Source organism: Danio aesculapii, chromosome 15, assembly GCF_903798145.1.
Source record: "Danio aesculapii chromosome 15, fDanAes4.1, whole genome shotgun sequence".
NCBI classification, from domain to species: Eukaryota; Metazoa; Chordata; class Actinopteri; order Cypriniformes; family Danionidae; genus Danio; species Danio aesculapii.
This window is the reverse complement of record NC_079449.1, coordinates 350,764-373,969: the sequence shown is the minus strand read 5'-3', so window position 1 is coordinate 373,969 and position 23,206 is coordinate 350,764. Positions and strand designations below refer to the sequence as shown.

The window sequence follows — 23,206 nt, the reverse complement described above, 5'->3', positions numbered from 1 at the left end:
AAACAATAACCCAATGCAGAGCCTGTCCATATTTAACCCAACATCAAGTTAAAACAACCCAGCATTTTTAGAGTGCAGATTTCTCCAGATTTACAAAATACTGATATTACACGTGGCTAAAGGGGAGGCACAGTGGCTCAGTGGTTAGCACGGTGGCCTCACAGCAAGAAGGTCTCTGGTTCGAGTCCCGGCTGGGTCAGTTGGTGTTTCTGTGTGGAGTTTGCATGTTCTCCCCGTGTTGGTGTGGGTTTCCTCCGGGTGCTCCGGTTTCCCCCACAGTCCAAACACATGCACTATAGGGGAACTGATCAACTAAACTGGCCGTAGTGTATGAGTGTGTGTGAATGAGTGTGTATGGGTGTTTCCCAGTACTGGGTTGCAGCTGGAAGGGCATCGGCTGTGTAAAACACATGCTGGAATAGTTGGCGGTTCATTCCACTGTGGTGACTCCTGATTAATAAAGGGACTAAGCTGAAGGAGAATGAATGAATGAATAATCTATAATTTATATAATAATTAGTAAGACAGTGTAATTAAACACACCAATGACCCACTCAATGACCCCAGAACCCAATCAGAAAAGCTGACCTGGGCTCAAGCGTGCAGCAAGACAACACTGAAAACACTACAGGAATAAAAGAAATCATCATCATAATCAGCACAAGAGTCGAGAACTGCAAAACATGAACAATTTATTACCATCCTGATGTCCATTCAGTTAAGCATGACACAGATATTAGAAGAATTGAACCAAACAGAGCAACACACACAAGTCCCATCACTCCAGATGTCAGTAATAATAATAATATTAATAATAATAATATCTCATGCCAAGCGCCTTTCATCTGTGTCTGATCTCAAGTAGTTGCCCTGCAGACGGCCTGCACCGAGGTTCACAGTCAGAGGTCTCAACGCCAGAGAGAGAGAGAGAGAGAGAGAGAGAGAGAGAGAGAGAGAGAGAGAGAGAGAGAGAGAGAGAGAGAGAGAGAGAGAGAGAGAGAGGAGAGAGAGAGAGAGGAGAGAGAGAGAGAGTGAGAGAGAGAGAGAGAGAGAGAGAGAGTGAGAGAGAGAGAGAGTGAGAGAGAGAGAGAGAGAGAGAGAGAGAGTTCAAGTTGCTTTATTGACAAATGAGAGAGCTACTCAGACATATGGAGAGATATCAGCTGAACTAGGCACAGATACATGTACACATCCTCATAATGAATGATTAATGCACTGCAATTATTTATTAAAATAATCTACAGTGTTTATAATCGTGATTATTCTTATTAATATCAGAGCTATGGTCTGCTTTGGTTCCTTTATTTCTGTGCTTTACTCAATGTTTTATAAGTGCGAGTATATTCCTTATTTCTCTAATAAACATTTAAAATGCTTTGGTGATGCTGTGAATAATAATGCAGCGACAATAAAGCAAAGAGAACCTGGAGAGAGAGAGAGAGAGACATGCAGACACACAGACGGAGAGAGAGAGAGACATGCAGACACACAGACGGAGAGAGAGACGGAGAGATGGCGAGAGAGACAAAAGAGAAAAAGAGTGACAAAACAGATGAAGAGGAAACAAAAAGAAGAGCAAGAGATGGAGAGAGACAGACGGATAGACAAAGACAGACAGATGGAGAGAAAGAAAGACAGACAGACAAAAAGAGAGTAAGACAGAAAAAATAAAGACAGACAGAAAAACAAGAGAAAGAAAGATGGACAGAAAGAAAGAGACAGACAGACAGACTAAGAGAGAGATGGAGAGAAAGACAGATGGATAGACAGACAGATAGATGGATAGACAGATGGAGAGAGAAAAACTGAGACCGACGGACAGACAGATAAAAAGAGATTAAGACTCAATTCAACAGACAGCCACAGAAAAAGAGGGAAGGACAGACACACAGACGAAGAGAAAGAAAAAGAGAGAGAGAGACAGATATCCAGACGTGCAGACAGACAGGTAAACCAGAGGCCAGCGCGTCTGCTGTTAAAGCACATCTTTGGAATGGTTTCCTCCATTAATCAGGAAGCTGCAGTGAGCGTTTCCTCTTCAGGGTCCCGGACCCCGAAAACCAGCCAATGGGGAACCACAGAGACTGAAGGATGAAGCAGCACCAGGCTGATCCACACACACACACACACACACACACACACACACCAGCGACGCCTCTCTTGGTTTGGTCTGCTATCAGCAATGATCCACATCTGAGCCAACGGAAAAACAGGAAACTCTGAGCTGTTGCATAGTGTGATGATGATCCTGAGTGAACACACACACACACACACACGCACGCACACACACACACACACACGCACACACGCACACGCACACACGCACACCAGAACTAACGTCTGACACACCACTAAAAACATGACCATCAAGCACATTACCAGATAAAAACACAGCATCCGCATCTTTAGATTTGATGACTTAAAGTTATTCATCAAATAAATATTATAATGATAATAAATCTGATCTGGAGTTTGCATCAAAGTTATTTTAGTTACTATAATTATTAAACAAAAATATCTACAAAATAACAAAGAAATTCCCGTCTGAATACTACATCTGCACTACTCATGTTCCATTTATCAAATAAAAATACTACTAATAATAAATTAAATCTGGACATTGCATCAGCTTCATTTGTGTTCGAGTTTAGTTCATTTTTAGTCTATAATTATTAAAAAAACAATAATAATTCATCAATATTGGTCTGAATATTGCATCTGCATTATTTATTATAGATTTTAGTCATAATTATTTATCAAAAAATGAATAAATCTGATCTGGACTTTGCATCAGCATTATCTATGTTAGATTTTAGTTACTATAATTATTAAATATATATATATATAATAACAAACAAATTCCCGTCTGAATATTGCATCTGCATTATTTATGTTCGATTTATCAAATAAAAATACTAATATTAATAATGAATCTGATCTGGACATAGAATCAGTATTATGTGTTAGGGTTTAGTAAATGTTTAGTCTATAATTATACAAAATAAATCTTCATTAATTAAAATATTGCATCTGCCTTACTCATGTTAGATCTTAGTCTTTATAATTATTCATCAATAAATAATAGTACAAATAAATCTGATCTGGACAGCATCAGCATTATTTGTGTTAGAGTTTATTATTTTAGCTTATAATTATTAGAAAAAAAACAATAATAATTAATCAATATTGGTCAAAATATTGCATCTGCATTACTCATGTTAGATTTTAGTTATAATTATTCACCCAATATATATATATAGAAAATAAATCTGATCTGGACTTTGCATCAGAATGATCTGTTAGATATTATTGAATATAATTATAAACACTAAAATTAATGAATAAATTCCACTCTAAATACTGCATCTGCATTACTTCTTAGATTTAATTTCATTTATTTAACAAAAATAATAATAATAATAATAATAATAATAATAATAATCATCATATTCTCATCACTGTAGTCAACTTTTAAAAATTAAAAATCTAAATTCAGTGTGTTTTTGCCAATGGAATGTGCTTTACAGTCTCATATATAAATATAAATATCAGGTGTGCATTAATGAAATGACTTGATTACATTATAGAACACAATTTCTCACAGAGTCAATGAAGCCGGTCATTTACCTCTGTGAAAAACGTCTCCTACTGTTGATTTAGTGGCGTTTGGGACGTGTTCTGCACACACACACACACACACACACGGCAGTGACCTGACACACGGACTGAACCATTACACCAATGAAGCAAACAAGCTGGATATCAGTCAATAAAGATTTACTAGACACAGAGCAGCCTCTGAGAGACGTATAAAACAGAAACACACACGCACACACACACACACACACACACACACACACACACACACACACACACACGTACGCGCCGCTCTGATGCTCCGTAAGGCCGAATGGAGATTTCACAGACTGTACCATTCCAGGACAAACACAACAACACAAGTGACGGATCTGAAGCACCGCTCGAACCTCTGGCATGAGAAGGAATCTGATTGGTGGGTTTTTGCATCAGTGAGTCTGTGATTGGCCGTCAGTCGCGGAGGGGAGGGGGGGTTAGGGCGGAGCAAACGCAGCGGATGAGCACAGCTCGATCTCTCTCACACTCTTGGCTTCATAGATCTGCGCATATATAAAAATCATCTGGATAAAGTCTGATTTGCTGCTGTATTTACAGACGCTGGCGGCCGGTAAACATCTGTACGTGGAGATATAAGTGCTAAGAACATCTCTTGTACCTGGACAGAGACAAGAAACCAACCAAAGCCACAGGAGGAAGTCCGTCACCAGAGTTCATGCAGGCAGATGGACACAGGAAGTGATGTAAACGCACATCTAGATGAACGGCCAGGCCCCGGAGCCCTTAATCAGCACCATTCCTCCTCACGGCCAATCAGAACGCTCGCTCGCTCACTCCACTTCCTGCTCTCCCTTCCGTAATATAATAGTTTTCTGTATTTCCTTTATAATAAACTTAGTTAAGTACAATAAAGTAGAAAAATATTAGAGAACATATACACAGTTAGTGGTGTGTGTGTGTGTGTGATCTGTAGTGACTGCTGTGTGTGTGTGTGTGTGTGTGTGCTGGGCTACTGGAGCACGGCCGGATGACGCAGACATCCAGAATCCTCTTCAGCTCTCCATGTTCATATCGTTGACGTTCGGTCCATGCCGTCTGCAGACAGAGGACGAGACCTGTTAATGCTGCGCTCTGATTGGACAATGTGTGCTGTATGGTGATGTGATTGGCTGTGGCAGATGTTCTGTGATTGGCTGTATTGTGTTGTATTGTGATGTGATTGGCCACTGTCTGCTGTGTTATGATTGGCTGCTGATTGCTGAGCTGTGATTGGCCACTGAATGATGTGCTTGGCTCTTGGTACTGAGCTATGATTGGCTGCTGCATGCTGTGCTGGGAATGGCCACCAATTCTTGTGCTGTGATTGGCTGCCGCATGATGTGCTGTGATTAGATGCAGCGTGCTGTGCTGTGATTGGCTGTTGGTGTTGTACTGTGATTTGATTGGCCAATATGTGCTGTGTTGTTGGCTACTGCATGATGTGATTGGCCACTGAATGTTATGTTGTGGTTGTCTGTTGGTGTTGCGCTGTGATTGGATGCTGTGTGCTGTGATTGGCCACTGAATGTTGTGCTGTGATTGGCTGTTGGTGTTGTACTGTGATTTGATTGGCCAATATGTGTTGTGTTGTGATTGGCTGTTAGTGATGTCCTGTGATTAGCCACTGTGAGTTGTGCTGTGATTCGCCAGTGAATGATGAGCTGTGATTGGATGCTGCGTGCTGTGATTGGCTGTTGGCGTTGTACTGTGATTTGATTGGCTGCTGTGTGCTGTGCTGTGATTGGCTACGATGTGTTGTGCTGTGATTGGCTATACCATGCTGTACCGTTATTGGTTTTTGGTGGTGTGCTGGGATTAGCTGCTGCAGGGTTTGTTGTGACTGGTCACTGTATTCTGTGTCGGGGTCACTGCTGTGATTGGCCTCTGCATGCTATGCTGTGCTGTGCTGTGATTGGCTGCTGCATTATGTGGTGTGATTGGCCACTCTGTCATGCTGTGATTGGTCAATGCATTTCATGCTGTGCTGTGATTGGCTGCAGCACCCTGTTGTGTGATTGGCCGCTGTGTGCCATGCTGTGCTGTGATTGGTCGTACCTCCTAAGGCGTGCTCTGTCATGCTGAGGCACAGAGACTCCAGCGTGGGGTTGATCTCCAGATCAGTCCCTGGAACTTGGCATTCTGGGAATGAAAACACGAGCACAGAAATCAGTGGAGAGAGACAGACATTTAGGGACTGCGTCTAATAACACACTAACACACACCCGTCCTGAGGGTCCAAACACACTCCACATTTACATTCAGTCGTTTAGTAGACGCTTTTATCCAAAGCAATTCTTATGTGCATATCATATTTGACACAAATGAGACGATGTGGGGCGGCACTGTGGCTCAGTGGTTAGCACTGTGGCCCCACAGCAAGAAGGTCGCTGGTTTGAGTCCCGGCTGGGTCAGTGTGTGTTTCTGTGTGGAGTTTGCATGTTCTCCCCGTGTTGGTGTGGGTTTCCTCCGGGTGCTCCGGTTTCCCCCACAGTCCAAACACATGCGCTATAGGGGAACTGATCAACTAAACTGGCCGTAGTGTATGAGTGTGTGTGTGAACGAGTGTGTATGGGTGTTTCCCAGTACTGGGTTGCAGCTGGAGGGGGCATCTGCTGTGTAAAACATATGCTGAAATAGCTGGTGGTTCATTCCGCTGTGGTGACCCTGATGAATAAAGGACTAAACTGAAGGAAAATTAATCAATAAATGAGATGCAATGCATGTGTGTGTGTGTGTGTGTGTGTGTGTGTGTGTGTGGGGCACCTTGCTGCTGGAACAGGAGCATGGTCTGAGGAGACGTGTGAACAGGAAGTGAGTGAGTTCTCTGGACTGAACTTCTGCTCTGACTCGGCATGCTGTTGCTGCCGCCGGGATTCCCAAACCACAGGTTCTGAAACACACACACACACACACACACACATATATATATGTATAAGCTGCGTGACACACTTGTCTAAATCTGTCATCTGTAATCATGAGCCCGTTAGAGTCTGTAACAACATACTGAAGTCCTCTAGATGATCAACACGATCGGTTAAATCAGACATGTGTGTGTGTGTGTGTGTCTGACCTGTCGTCCCTGCGTGCTGACAGCAGAGGGGTTGGCGAGTGTGTGTCGCGGGGACGCTCCGCTCAGAGCTCCAGCAGTCATCAGACTGATGCGTCCCGATGGAGGAGCTCCTCGTGGGGGGATCTGGAAGGCTCTTTGCCCTCGCCGGCCCAAACCCGCACTCACAGATCCAGCTGTGGGCAGAGAGTTAGAGCCGTACGCCGGCCACCTGCGCACACACACACACACACACACAGAGCATGTGTTCAATATTTTCTAACAGTATAATCACTCAGTATTCAATCACTACCCTTCATCATAATCAACACAAACATCCTCATATCTGTGTGAACTCCTAACACCAGTGATTTTAATACAATATCCTTCAGCTAAACAGAGCAAACTGAAGTCACATGGGAGCAGAGCTGAGCTGAGCTTCTCCAGGTGAAGGTGTACCCTGGCTCTAGGGGTCAAACAACAGACAACAAGGTCAAGAGTCTCGGGGTGATTCTGGAGTCAGATCTGAGTCTCAGCAGCCTTTTAAAGTCAAAGTGACCGTCGTGATGTGGTCATGTATGCTGACCCATACTCAGAGCTTGTGCTCTGTGTTTAACCCATCCAAGAGCACACACACACACACACACAGCAGTGAGCACACTCACCCTCTCCGGTACACTGCGCTGTCCATCATGGGTTTCCTGGGAAACAGACGGAGCAGCTTCAGCACCTGCTGCTTCCACGACAACAGACGCTTCTTCTGCGTCTCTGTAAACGCCTACAAACACACACACACACACACAGTTACTCAACTATACGGTGTGTGCATGTTTGTGTACCTGTATGAGTTAACTAGTGTATGTTTATGTGTGTGTGTCTGTGTAAATGTGTGTCAGTTTCTGTGTGAGAGTGAGGTAGTGCGTGTGTGTGTGTGTGTGTGTGTGTGTGCGTGTGAAAGAGACAGAGAGAGAGTGTGTCTGTCTCTATATGTATGGTGAAGCCTGGTTTATACTCGACGTATCCACTAGTTCGCTTGAGTGTACGCCACATGTGTCAAAGCCAGTTCCTGGAGGGCCGCAACTCTGCACAGTTTAGTTCCAACCCTAATTAAACACACCTGATCAGACTAATTGAGTGCTTTAGGCTTGTTTGATTCCTACAGATAGGTGTGTGTTGAAGCAGGGCTGGAGCTAAACTCTGCAGGACTCCGGCCCTCCAGGAATTGACTTTGACACCCCTGGTGTACGCGGTGGATGTGACGTCATTGCGGTGTTTGCTGATGTTCGTTTTGGGTGTGCGCGACATGATTTCGGCTGGTAGAGAGTATGTTTTTTTGAGACTCGAGTGAACAGTTCACGCGGCGCACGTTTGAGTTGAGATGAATATGAAACACTCTGAAGAGATTTTGTCTGAAACAGTGCGCCTGGACACACACCTTTATAATCCGTCATCATAGAGATGAACAATAATTCTGGGCTAGAAATGGCAACAGCTGTGGGAAAATATGAGAGATTTTGTTAAAAAGTTTAGAAAACCCTGAGGGATGAGTTTGTTAAAGCCAAAAGAGGCCATGGCAAAAGTGGAGACTCAGGTACACAATTACAGAAATGTGCTTTTCCACCATTTATAGGTTTTACACTGATCTATATGTTATTATTTAGAATTGTTTATAAAACTATTTAATAGTTACAAAACTAAAATTATTTCTTTAATAACTGGAAAAGAATAGATGAACCTATCAGTTTACTGATAGCCTGTTTCTCTGGGCTTTATTGGTCATAATGGTCAGGAATGTTGGATTATTATTGCTTTTTTTGCTTAGGACAGAAACTAGCCAGACAGTGATGTGTGAACTGTGGAGCAGACTTAATCTAATAAAACAAACATCAGTGTAATGAAGTTTACGGCATTCTGGCCGCCTGGAAGGAGGAGGTGGAGAACTGACGACGTTTTAAAATATTTATTAATAAAAGGGACAGCAGGTCCTCACGGAGCCTGCCGTCAAACTGAAAACAAAAGCAAAACAATATGTCTGGGTCCGGTCCCCTCTCTCTCGTCCGGTCTCCCCGGCCCAATCACTAGAGAAAACAGGTGTTATTAATTATTTCTGATTGGGCCACTGACCAGCGGCCGGTGTCTCCACTCGCTCTCACAACTTTCTGGGTGTTCGGCAACGCTCCCTCCACCACAATCGGTATTTTTCTGTAAGTGTACTTTTCTTGTCATAATAAAAAACATATTTGTAGAGCAACTCATGTTCTGCTGTCATTAATATTTTAATACACTTTAATAGGTGAAACTGTCTGAGATATGGACAAAAGCAAGTGATGCATCAAAGTTTGATTAAATAAAATCTTGAATGGTTATAAAAATCCACATAATCATTAAAATAATTAGTTTAAAAATATTGAATGATATGACGTCGTTCCAGAAACTTCCTACTTCTGTTTATTCGTCTGATTTTAAGCTCAGTTTTGAGCGCCCCCTGTCGTTTAAAAAAATATCACAATGGCGAACGCAGCGAGTATAAAAGCCTCGTCTGTTTCGTGAGGTGCGCGCAGTCAGCGGAGGTGCGTGATGCAGCGCCAGGGGAAAGTATAAATCCAACTTGCGTGAGTTTGTGTGTGTGTGTGTGTGTGTGTGTGTGTGTGAGTGTGAGTAAGTCACCTCGTGTGTCAGACATTTCTCTATGAGCTGCAGGTAACAGCTGATGTTCTCCTCATCCGGCCTGGACACCAACAGCTGCGTACACACTGTCCACATACACAAACACACACAAACAGACATGCGCGCACACAAACACACACACACACACACACACAAAAATATCCCAGTTTGAATCTGACCTGCACATATAGTCTAAGACAGCAGTCCTCAAGCTGGAATATGGATCTGATGTTTAAATCTTTATCAAATAGCTTCATTCCTTCAACACTTCCATCATAATAGTTTAGATCCCTGCTTTACTCTGTCTTTGTGATGATGACAGCTCAGAATATTAACTATTTACTAACAGTGACATGTAATGGTGCAGTGTGTATGTTCGCCTAGCGGTTGAAATAGGCATTGCAGTAAAATTATTCATATTAATGAGGTTTCCCCCCCGGCCCCTCCTCTGACAACTCCACACAGGTTTCCAGATTGACAACACAAACAATGAGAGTGTGTGTGTGTGTGTGTGTGTGTGTGTGTGTGTGTACCTTTCCCCATCACGCGTGTGAACTGTCCTGTGATGTCTCCGTCAGCGATGGGTGGAGATGAAGATTCTCCGTCACAAGCTGGGGGATTGTGGGTCTGAAAGCTCTCCGTTTCCTTCTCTTCACCGGGATTGGCTGCCTTCTCCAAAGGTGTAACTCCAGGCTCCACCTCCTTCTGGGCAGCAGTGGGCGGGGCATAGACTTTGATTGGCGTGATGATGATCTGTTGAAGCTCCTGTAAAGCATTCCGGACGTTCCCGCCTTCCAGAATATCCTGAAAGCAACAGAAGCACTGAGTTCAGAGACGTGTGAAGCCACGGCGGAGTTTCAATCCAGCAGAGCCATCAATATTCACCTTTTCTAGAGACCTCAGGACGCTCTGCCGCTCTCGTAGCTTCTGTATGCTCAGAGCGATCTTATGCCGAGCTCCCTTTGTCACGTTCTGCAGAAAACACCAAGCACACAAACAATAAATGCTCTGCTCTGATTGGTCGATGGCATAAAATGATATTTTAGCAATGTTTTTTCCCTAAGAGGGCGGAGCTTTGAAGTGAAACGGGCCAACTAGGGTTGCGTTTAAATGAGCCAATCAGGTGTCAATGAAGGCGGAGTTTAAATTAGCCAATCAGGTGTCATTGAGGGTGGAGCTTTGAGCACAAATGAGCCAATCATTATCAATGAGGGCAAAGTTTAAATGAACTAATCAGGTGTCAATGATGGCGGAGCTTTATATTTGCCAAACAGGTGTTGATGAGGGTGGAGTTTAAATGAACCAATCAGATCTCAAAGAGGGTAGAACACTGAGGTGAAATGAGCTAATCAGATATCAACGAGGGCGGATTTCAAATGAGCCAATCATGTGTCATTGAGGGTGGAACTTTCAGGGCAAATGAGCCAATCAAGTATCAATGAAGGCGGAGCTTTGAGGACAAAAGCCAATTAGGTGTCTATGAAGGCTGAGCTTTGAAGTGAAATGAGCCAATCAGGTATCGATGGGGGTGGGGTTTAAATGAGCCAATAAGATATTGATGAGGGCAGAGCTTTGAGGACAAATGAACAAATCAGGTGTCAATGAAGGCGGAGCGTAAATTAGCCAATCAGGTGTCATTGAGGGTGGAGCTTTGGGGGCAAATTAGCCAATCAGGGCAAAGCTTAAATGAACCAATCAGGTGTCAATGATGGCGATGCTTTAAATGAGTCAATCAGGTGTTGATGAGGGCGGCGCGTTGAAGTGAAATGAGCTAATCAGATGTCAATCAGGGCAGATTTTAAATAGGTCAATCAGGTGTCATTGAGGGTGGAGCTTTGAGGTGAAATATGCTAACCAGGTATCAATGAGGGCGGAGTTTAAATGAACCAATCAGCTATCAGTTGAGGGTGGAACTTTCAAGGCAAGTGAGTAAATTAGGTGTCAATGAGAGCAAAGCTTTAAAGTGAAATGAGCCAATTAGGTATCGATGGGGGTGGGTTTAAATGAGCCAATAAGATGTTGATGAGGGCAGAGCTTTAAGGACAAATTAGCAAATCAGGTGTCAATGAGGGAGGAGTTTAAATGAGCCAATTTGGTTTTGATGAGGGTGGAGCTTAGAGGGCAAATAAGCCAATCAGGTGTCAATGAAAGCAGATTTTTAAATGAACCAATCCGGTGTCATTGAGGGTGGAGCTGAGGAAAAATGAGCAAATCAGGTGTCAATGAGGGCAGATTTTAAATGAACCAATTAGGTGTCATTGAGGGTGGAGCTTTGAGGCCAATCAGATGTGGATGAGGGTGGAATGTTGAGGTGAAATTAGCTAATCATATATCAATGAGGGCGGACTTTTAAATGAGCCAATCAAGTATCATTGAAGGTGGAGCTTTTAGGGCAAATGAGCCAATCAGGTGACAACGAAGGCAGAGCTTTGAAGACAAATGAGCCAATTAGGTGATTATGATGGAGTTTTGAAGTGAAATGAGCCAATCAGGTGTTGATGGGGTGTGGCTTAAATGAGCCAATAAGATGTTGATGAGGGCAGAGCTTTGAGGACAAATGAGCCAATCAGGTGTCAATGAAGTAGGAGCTTACCTGCGACTCCAGGTGCTGCTCTGTGAGAATCATCATTTCTTCGTACGTCATCTGAGAAAAGAGCGATGCATATTTATGCAGACGAAGACTCTTCAGCCAGGCCGGCACATCTGGAAGAACAACACACACAGCGATAAAGAAACATAAACTGATCCATACACAGAGAGCCTTCATGACTGAATGAATGAAATACACTGTATTCTCCACCATGGCAACCTGGTGTACTGAAATATGATTGGCTAAACTGGCAGTGGGCGGAGCTACAAAGATCAAAACAAAGACTTCAGGGTGAGTAATTTATGGGATAATTAAATTTGTGTGTGAACTACTCTGAGTACAGATATCCACTAGCGCACAGCTAAACATCTTAAATATTATAAATATAGTGTGATCTCCACCTTTCATGCCGCTGCCGTCCTCCTGGAAAGTGTTGCGCATGTTGGACTGCTCCTCCGTCTGCTCGCTGCCGGACGACGCCACGCTGCTCTGCGGAGAGAGGGGGGCGTGTTCAGCCCCAGACATGCCCTGACAGACCACGCCCTCATCCTGATTCAGCCAATCAGAGCTGCAGGCTGTTTGATTGGCAGGCGTGAGTGACATCGAGGGCTTCAGCGGGCTCGGCTGCACCTGACCAGGCAGTCCTGTGGAGCAGATATTAACAATTAGTAACAACAAACTGACGAATGTCATCGTCAGATCGTCGAACTCACAAATTATTCACCTGTTTTAATGAACATTTTGGAATATCACATTAAAAATATGCTTAATGATGCACATAATTATAGAAAAGACATTTAGTGAAGACATTTAGCGACTAAAGTCTGTGTATGTGCTTCATCAATTATAATTATCAGTGTGTACTTGGCCTAAAAGACTGAATATATTACTTTACAAACTATATTGTAAATAACTCCTATAAACATCTGCATATTATTCAATAACATTACTGAAATGACTGAATAAATGTCTGCATAAGTAAATAAATAGAGTCAACGATGGGCTAAATCTGTACCTGCTGCACTCCTACAGGTCATGATCAGTGGTTTACCTGTGCTGCTGTTGACAGGTGAGCTGACTCCACCTGCTGTAGGGAAAGGCATGTGTCCGTTGTGTGCGGCCGGCGAGCTGCATGTGGACGGCAGCTTCTCCTGCCAGCTGTAGCCGCTCTCCAGAGCCTCGGCGGAGCAGGGCCACTCGTCCGACCCCTGCCGGCAGTGATGGTATGGCCCGGGGGGCGGCGGCCGCGCAGACAGCTGCTCCTCCAGGTGGTTGAGCCACATGGCCAGCGAGGTGCGGTCCTCCAGCGTGGTGGCCGGGTGGATGAGGGCGTAGGACAGCAGCTGCCGGCTCTCCTCCACAAACAGGCTGCTCTCGATGGTGTGGCTCAGCACCTTCTGCAGCAGATGCATGTACTCGCACTTGGCTTCGCTGTTGCGCGGCTGCAGCAGGGGCAGATGCGACAGCAGCAGAGACACCACCTTCTCCTTGGGCTCCTGCTGCCACTGGCTGACGATGGCTGCATGCAGAAGAGCAACCTTATTATGGGATTTCTGCATAACAGGTCGCCATTAAGCAATAATCAAGTGTTCACATTAGTGTGCTGCTTTTACCTGCATTGTTGGCTTCGGCCTCCAGTATGTGTATCTCTGTGCAGTCGGCCAGCCAGTGGTCCAGACAGATGTGCAGAAACCGGGCCTGGGTCCGAGAAACCCGCTTCAGCAGCGACAGCAGAGCCACCGTCTGCTCGCACTCGTTCCAGCCCTTAAACCAGTCCGTCAAAATGCCCACCTGATCCCGGAACATCATGGCGAGTCTCTTCACGCTCGGGGGCGGGGCTGAAGGGAGGGGCGGGCCTTGTAAAAACTGGGGCGGGGTTACAGGCAGTGCTCCAGTCCACTCACAGATGCATCGGAAAGCCCTCACATGGTTCTGGAGCACAGCGGACACCACCGGGGTTTGGGCTCAGGGTTCGACAGTACAGCGAGACGGTGGTCCCGTGAGGAACACAGGCGTCTCTAATGCATCTTCACTCATACACGGACACCGGCAGCTGTAGACACAGACACACACACACTTCAGATAAACACTAGAGCGGTCTGACACACACACACACACACACACACACACACACACATCTGTCTCAGATTATCACAGAGCCGCACATAATCAGATTCACACCATCCTGCAGACCACAGCAACTCTCAGCGGCGGATTACAGCCATCGCTACAGCTGACCTACACACACACACACACACACACACACACACACACACATCACTGTGCCTTCAGATGATTGCAGATGTAAGGGAAATAAAGTTAGACAGAGGTAAACACAGTCAGAAGGCTGAACGATATTGGGAAAAATCTGACATTGCTATATCTTGTTTTTCCGTGATCTATCTATCTATCCATCCATCCATCCATCTATATATACATATATATATATATATATATATACACACAGTTGAAGTCAGAATTATTAGCCCCCCTGTTTATTTTTTCCCCAATTTCTGTTTAACTGAGAGCAGATTTCTCCAACACATTTCTAATCATAATAGTGTTAATAACTCATTTCTAATGAATTATTTTCTCTTCATCATGATGACAGTAAATAATATTAAACTAGATATTCTTCAAGACACTTCTATACAGCTTAAAGACACATTTAAAGGCTTAACTAGGTTAATTAGGTTAACTAGGCAGGTTAGGGTAATTAGGCAAGTTATTCTATAACAGTGGTTTATTCTGTAGAATATTGAAAACAAATATAGCTTAAAGGGGCTAATAATATTGACCTTAAATGGTGTTTAAAACAATTAAAAACTGCTTTTATTCTAGCCCAAATAAAACAAATAAGACTTTCTCCAGAAGAAAAAATATTATCAGACATACTGTGAATATTTCCTTGCTCTGTTAAGCATAATTTGGGAAATATTTAAAAAGGGGCTAATAATTCTGACTTCCACTGTATATATACACTCATTGCGATATTAATAAAATAACTTGTCGGCGCCAATAGCCTAGTGGTTAAGTGCACCAACATATAGCACCATGGTGCTCACGGCGACCCAAGTTCGATTCCCGGCTCGAAGTCTTATGCCGACCTTTCCCCTCTCTCTGCTCCAAATACTTTCCTGTCTGTCCTCTACTATTCTATCCTAACAAAAGCTAAAAATAATGGATAAATAATTATAAATGGAAACTTAATTCATTTAGATAGATCTGTTTCTATGTAGTCTGTTTAATTATAAATTATAAGCATAAATACAACAGAGATAAAAGTGAAATATGGGTTATTAGGGTTTTCTGGAGAGTCTAACAATATTCATATACAGAAATTGAACACTCGACCATAAAATGACCTGGTCATCGTTGTATAAATTATTTAAAAATAATAATATCTTTATCTTTAATAAATAACTCAATCCTGCGATTATTGCAGATTCACACATTGCCATGTCGATGTTTAAACGATATATTGTGCAGATCTACAGAGAGACGTCACACAAGAGATTACAGTTTTTTACAGACGCTAGGACTCACTTCTCAACACTCAGGTCACTTTTGCAAAACTCTTCACACACTTCTCCTAACCGACTTTCAGCTTGGCAAAGCAGTTCATTTCACATTCAGAATGCACTACAGCTACCAAAACACTTTATTCAGCTCTCCAATAAACTCATTCTTCCAGAACACTAGCAAAGGTTGACAGCCCACAAACACACTTCATCACCACAAAACAATGAAGCTAAACACACTAACAACATGCAGCATTACACTGTGTTTTCTTGTGTAAAACAAGGACACATCTCTGTTTAGAATTGCAATTTATATTATTTATAACTGCAGCATGTGTTACTGGAATGAATCAGACATGATGTAGAATTCCTCAATATTTTATGTCCTTTATTTCGTTTATTTTCTTGCACTAAGTAATTCCAAAACACAAGAATTTGTAAACACACCATCCACTGATTCAGATACAATAGTGATGCTGAGAGATGTAGTCACTGAATGCATTTTGAGCCAAAACAATGAGAATTGATCCAGAGTTTAGCCCAAATAGACCTTTGTTGAGCTCACTGTGTCAAGAGTTTAGTGACCCAAGTACTGAGAAATGTGTCCTAGCATCTGTAACAAAAACTGTAATGCAGTCAGATGAGGATAAATTACAGTCAAAGGATATACAGAATACAATCAGCTGAGTAGTAATAGTCAGATCAGCTGTAAAATCAGTCAAATGAAGGTAAATACAGTCAGATGAGATGTAAATACAGTCAGATAAGGTGTTAAAATCATAGGATGGTATATATAGTCAGATGAGAATACTGTAGGAGTAATTACAGTTTAAAGATATACAGGCTACAATCAGCTAAGGAGTAAAGTCGGATGAGGTGTAAAATCAAACAGTAAAAACAGTCAGGTGAGGTTGAAACGGGAGTGATTACAGTTAAGAGAGGTGTAAAATTAGTCAGAGGAGGGTAAACAGTCAAACAAGGAGTAATACAGTCAGATGAGGAGTAACACAGGCAGAGGGGTAAATACAGTCAGATGAGGATTACTACCTGAGAAGCACTTACATTGAAAAAAGATATACGGAACACAATCAGCTGAAGAGTAATACAGTTAGATGAGTTGTAAAATCAGGAAACTGTAAAAACAGTCAGATGAGGTTTGAAAACGGGAGTGATAACAGCCAAGAGAGGTGTAAAATCAGTCAGAAGAGTGTAAATACAGTCAAACGAGAATACAGGCAGATGAGGTGTAAAAAAAAACACAGAATGGTAAATACAGTCAAATGAGGTGTAAAACAACCTAATACAGTCAGATGAGGATGAATATGAGAGTAATTACAGTCAAAATGAGTCAAAAGAGGTCACAATCAGACAAGGGAAAGAGTCAGACAAGAGTGAGAAATATAGAGAAAGAGGAGTGATTTCAGTCAAAAAAAGATGTAAAATCAGTAAGAGGGAGGGTAATTACAGTCAAACGAGGAGTAATACAATCAGATGAGGTGTAAAATCAGAAAACCGTAAATACAGTCAAATGAGGACAAATACAGGAGGAGTCATTAATTAGTCAAAAGAGACATAAAAATATTAATCTAAGGGTAATTACAGTCAGACGAGGAGTAATTCGTATTCAGATGAAGATACTTATAGTGAGAGAAACTAGTCAAAAGAGGTCAAATCAGACAAGGGAAATACAGTCAGACAAGGTGTAAAATCAGTCAGACGTAGGTAAACACAGCAAGATAGCAAAATCAGAGGATGGTAAATACAGTCAGATGAGGATATAGGTGGAGGAATTACAGTCAAAAGAGGTGGAATAATCAGTCAGAGGGTAAATACAGTCAAACCAGGAGTACTACAGTCAGATTAGGATAAATACAGGAGCAATTACAGTGCAAAGATATGTAAAATCAGTCAGAGAAGAGGAAATACAGTCAGATGAGGATAAATACAGGTGTAATTACAGTCAAAAGATATTTAAAATCAGTCAGAAAAAGGGAAATACAATCAGATGAGGGGTAAATACAGTCGGATCAGATGTAAAATTAGAAGACAGTGAATACAGTCAGATGAGAATAAATATAGGTGAAGGAATTAGTGTCAAAAGAGGTGTAAAAATCAAACGAGAAGTACTACAGTCCAATGAGGATAAATATAGGTGGAGTAATTACAGTTGAAAGACATGTAAAAATCATTCAGAGGAGGGTAAACACAGTCAGATGAGAATAAATATAGGTGAAGGAATTACAGTCAAAAGAGGTGTAAAAATCAGTCAGAGAAGGGTAAATACAGTCAGATGAGAATAAATATAGATGAAGGAATTACAGTCAAAAGAGGTGTAAAAATCTGTCAGATGGTAAATACAGTCAAATGAGGAGTACTACAGTCCAATGAGGATAATATAGGTGAAAGTAATTACAGTTGAAAGACATGTAAAAATCATTCAGAGGAGGGTAAACAGTCAAATGCCGAGTACTACAGGCAGATGAGAATAAATATAGTCAGATGAGGATTATTACATGAGTAATTAGTCCAAATATATGTAAATCAGTCAGAGGAGGAGAAATACAGTCATTCGAAGGGTTATTACAGTCAGATGAGACTAAATATAGGAGTGATTATAGTCAAAGAGGTGTAAAAATCAGTCAGAGGAGGGTAAATACAGTCAGATGAGGGGTAATTACAGTTGGATAAGGTTGTAAAATTAGAGGACCTTAAATACAGTCAGATGACAACAAATATAGATGAAGGAATTACAGTCAAAAGAGGTGTACAAATCAGTCAGAGGAGGGTAAATACAGTCAGATGAGGGGTAATTACAGTCGGATAAGGTGTAAAATTAGGATGGTAAATACAGTCAAACGAGGAGTACAGTCAGATGAGGATAAATATAGGTGGAATAATTACAGTCCAAAGAGGTGTAAAAATCCGTCAGAGAAGGCAAAATACAATCAAACAAAGAATACTACAGTCAGAGTAGTATAAATACAGTCAGATGATGATAAATATAGGTGGAGAAATTATAGTCGAAAGACATGTAAAATAATTTAGAGAAGTGTAAATACAGTCTAACAATGAGTACTAATTACCTTCCAAAGATATGTAAAATCAGCCAGAGGGGAAATACAGTCAGATGAGGGATAATTACAGTCAGATGAGGTTAAACATAGGAGTAATTACATTCCAAAGATATGTAAAATCAGTCAGAGGAGGGAAAATACAGTAAGATGAGGGGTAATTACAGTTGGATGAGGTGTAAAATCAGAGGTCGGTAAATACAATCAGATGAGAATAAATATAGGTGAAGGAATTACAGTCAAAAGAGGTGTAAAAATCAGTCAGATGGTAAATACAGTCAAATGAGGAGTACTACAGTCCAATGAGGATAAATATAGGAGTAATTACAATCCATATATTTTTAAAATCAGGAGAAATAGTCAGTTGAGGGGTAATACAGTCAGATGAGGATAAACATAGGAGTGATTACAGTCAGAGGTATAAAAATCAGTCAGACAAGGGTAAATATATGAGAATATAGGAGTTATTACAGTCAAAAGAGGTGTAAAAATCAACCAAAGAAGGGTAAATACAATAGCAATTATAGTCCAAAGATATGTACAATTTTTCAGAGGGGTAATTACAGTCAGACGAGGACAAATATACAAGCATAAAGTAAAAAGAGGTGTAAAATCAGAAAGGGTAAATAAATCAAAGGAGGGTAAATACAGTCAGACGAGGAGTAATTACAGTCAGAAGAGGTGTACAATCAAATGAGGCTGAATAAAGTTTGTAAAAGTTGTAAAATCAGTTTGTCATGGGTAAATACAGATAGATATGAGGTAAATCAGAGGAAGGCAGATACAGTGAGAGGATACTGAATCAGAAGAGTAGAATAGAGACAGTCAGTAGAAGGTAAATACAGTGAAAAGAGGCTAAAGACAGTGTTAAAATCAGTAAATGATGCCATTGATAAAGAGTCAGGATAAAATCTGCAAGAGAAAGTCCTCAATAGCAATTAAAAAACTATATAATAAACAGGCAGACAAGTGTTAAATCAGGGTAGAATAACTAATGGAGTAAACTCAGATGAGGGTCAAGTCATAAAGAAAACTGAGGTGAAACTCCAGACACAATCTGAACTAAGTCATAATGGAGTAAATCAGTCAGATGTTGGAGTAACATATAAAACACATGAGTAAACAGAAGACGAGTGCATTCTGTCAGATGGAGTAAAATCATTATATATACACAATTAAACCTCTGGACAAATGAACTGTATACAGCCAGAGGAAGAGTCCATTCAGTCAGATCATGGCTAAGTTGAAGCGGAATTCACCAACATGAATGGAAAACAGAGTAAGAATGAGGTAAACCCGTCAGAGGTGTAGAAATCATACAGATGGGGCGTGAATTCAAACAAACCGAGTAAATCAGCAAGACAGAGGAACATTCCGGTAGATTAGGGGTAAAAGCAGACACACAATGGAGAAATCAGACATGTGAAGGCTAAAAGTGGAATCAGCACAGTGTGAGGTGAACATAATTAATAACGTTATATGGATGTGAGGCGGCGGAGTAATCGGTAGCCGCTGCTAGCTTTAAACCACACACACAACACGCACATATATTAACGCCAATACACTATAAAACACACATATAATGAATATAAGTGTTATATAATAACCAGTGGTTTAAAGATAATGATTAAAAACCCCTCAATTAAAGCAGAAATGAAATAAAATGAACACTGACGCGCGGCTAACAGGCCTGATGCTAAAGCTAATGCTAACAGCAATCTGACTGAACACAACAACATACACGCACTCATACATACACACATTCTCTTTCTTTCACACACACATTCATGCGATCTCTCTCTCACACACACCGAATGCAAGGTACATCAATAACAACACACCTGATTCCGCAATAACGCAGAGTTTAAGAGGAGAGCATCGCAAAACACTTACTACAGCACAAGCCCGGCGCTAACACACACACACACACACACACACAGAAGAAACCCATTCACACGCTCTCTCTCTCTCTCTCTCTCTCTCTCTCTCTCTCTCTCTCTCTCTCTCTCTCTCTCTCTCTCTCTCGCACACACACTTACTGATGGTCAGGCGTGTGTAGAGTGTGTAAACCGGCGGTGATGAAGAACAGGCTGGAGTTCAGTGAACAGTGCAGTTCTACAGAAGAACACACACATGGGGAGAGATGACAGACAGGCAGAGGAGAGAGAGAGAGAGAGAGAGAGAGAGAAGAGAGAGATTCACTGAGCTCATCTACCAGTTCAGTTCAGTTATTCAACTCAAATTCAACTAACATTAATTGAATTGAACTGATCATAAATGAAATTAGAATGATTTAAATAAGTGGTGTGTGTGCGTGTGTGTGGTGTGAATGGGAGATTATGTTTAATTCAGTTGTGGTCATTTCATTTTCAATGTGTTTTTGGTTTAGTTCTAGTCACTCACTATCCTCCAGCTTAGTCCCTTTATTCATCACTATTCCAACATATGTTTTACACAGCGGATGCCCTTCCAGCTGCAAACCCATCACAGGGAAAACACCCATACACACTCATTCACATACACACACTACGAATAATTTAGCTTACCCAATTCCCCTATAGCGCATGTGTTTGGAACTGTGAGGGAAACCGGAGCACCCGGAGGAAACCCACACCAACACGGGGAGAACATGCAAACTCCACACAGGAAACACACACACGACCCAGCTGAGGCTTGAACCAGAGACCTGAGTGCTGGTGAGGCGATCATGCTACCCACTGCGGCCACCTATTTACATATCTATACATGTATATATCTATGGTTCAATTCTATTTCAGCTCATTAAGTCCAGTTTAATTAAGTTTGGTTTGGTTAAATGCCATTATTTAAGTTCTGTTAACATCAGTGTACGGTCGATATATTCACTTCAATTCATTTCAGACTGGTTCACGGATGTTTGGTTCTATTCACAATCAGATCAATTAAATCTAATCTATTGGGCCCTTGGTTCAGTCTATTATAAGCTTTGGTTAGGTCAGGTGTGTGTTCAAATCCATTCTGCACTCAGTTCAGTTTAGTTTAGTAAAACCCAATCTCCATTCATATCAATTAAAATATAATTCTGTTCATGTCAGTCTAATTCAGTAATTCCCCCACAGTCCAAACACTGCGCTATAGGGGGAATTGATCAACTAAACTGGCCTTAGTGTATGAGTGTGGTGTGTGAATGAGTGTGTATGGGTGTTTCCCAGTACAAGGTTGCGGCTGGAAGGGCATCCGCTGTGTAAAAACATATGCTGGAATAGTTGGCGGTTCATTGCACTGTTGTGATCCCTGATGAATAAGCTGAAGGAGCATGAATTAATTGAAAAGAACATGACAATGTATGAACTTTATTATATATATGACTATAAAATGAAGCAAGGTTATAGACCATGAGGACTGTTACAGCAGAACGCTGCAGTGCTAAGACCTCAGCTCTGCTGTATTTCTGAACTGTGTGTGTTTATAGATTATCTGCACTGCCACAAAATGTTCTGCAGGTTATCTCAGTGTTATTAACAAAAATTACTCTTAAAATATGAAATTACTTTTCATTTCAGAGTCGCCTGCTCCTGACTGAATTAACATTTCAGTTCAGTTCAGGTCACCTTTATTTGTATAGCGCGTTACAATGTAGATTATGTCAAAGCAGCTTCACATAGAAGATCATAGTGAACTGAATCAGTGTCAGTTCAGTGTTCAGAGTTCAGTTCAGTTCAGTTTTAGTTCAGTTCAGAGTGGTTTAATAATCACTACTGAGAGTCCAAACACTGAAGAGCAAATCCAACGATGAGCAGCTCTACAGATCCTGAACCATGCAAGCCAGTTGGCGACCAGCAGAGAGGGAATAAAGATAAAGAGATAGGCCACGCACTGTATATACTGGTCTTTAGATGATCAGCAGTACAGCAGTGCTTGCCCCCTGCTGGAGGAACAAACACTGCAGATCACACAATAGGATCTGGATGCAGGCACAATACACTCAGCAAGCCAAATCCACATACTCTATCACTCCAGAACTGTGGGGACATTTCAAAGAATTTTCCTTTCATTTACTCTACACTAGAATGATAAACAACACATGTATAATTTACAGTTAAATGAACAATTAAAAATGAAAAATAATGCAAAATGCTTGAATCTTGTGATTAACTGTTATTTAACGTATTGTTAAACTTTTTCAGCTACAAAACAGAGTTGAGGATAACAGAGTTGATGATAACAGAGTTGAGGATAACAGAGTTGAAGATAACAGAGTTGATGATAACAGAGTTGAAGATAAACAGAGTTGATGATAACAGAGTTGATGATAACAGGAGTTGATGGTAACAGAGTTGATGATAACAGAGTTGAAGATAACAGAGTTGAGGATAACAGAGTTGAAGATAACAGAGTTGAGGATAACAGAGTTGATGATAACAGAGTTGAGGATAACAGAGTTGAAGATAACAGAGTTGAAGATAACAGAGTTGATGATAACGGAGTTGATGGTAACAGAGTTGAAGATAACAGAGTTGAGGATAACAGAGTTGAGAATAACAGAGTTGAGGATAACAGAGTTGAAGATAACAGAGTTGATGATAACAGAGTTGAGGATAACAGAGTTGATGATAACAGAGTTGAAGATAACAGAGTTGATGATAACAGAGTTGAGGATAACAGAGTTGATGATAACAGAGTTGAAGATAACAGAGTT

The 23,206-nt window shown here is 41.5% G+C and overlaps 1 protein-coding gene across 2 annotated transcripts; it reads right to left on the bottom strand.

Annotated features, from left to right (window-relative positions):
• Positions 1 to 1,062: 1,062 nt before the first annotated feature.
• On the bottom strand, positions 1,063 to 20,664 carry LOC130241599 (protein Smaug homolog 2). 2 transcript variants are annotated; one of them, XM_056473475.1, is made up of 13 exons: positions 20,568 to 20,664; positions 13,550 to 13,989; positions 12,988 to 13,455; positions 12,338 to 12,580; positions 11,940 to 12,049; positions 10,232 to 10,318; positions 9,880 to 10,150; positions 9,347 to 9,432; positions 7,345 to 7,457; positions 6,704 to 6,911; positions 6,397 to 6,523; positions 5,689 to 5,772; positions 1,063 to 4,689 (listed from the first exon to the last, which is right to left on the bottom strand). In XM_056473475.1, exons 2-13 carry the CDS (start codon positions 13,743 to 13,745, stop codon positions 4,661 to 4,663), a joined length of 2,022 nt encoding a protein of 673 aa, XP_056329450.1. In that variant the 5' UTR covers positions 13,746 to 13,989; positions 20,568 to 20,664; the 3' UTR covers positions 1,063 to 4,660. The 2 variants fall into 2 exon arrangements, with proteins under 2 accessions (XP_056329450.1, XP_056329449.1); XM_056473474.1 differs by lacking the exon at positions 20,568 to 20,664 and adding an exon at positions 20,370 to 20,472.
• Between the last annotated feature and the right edge of the window lie 2,542 nt (positions 20,665 to 23,206).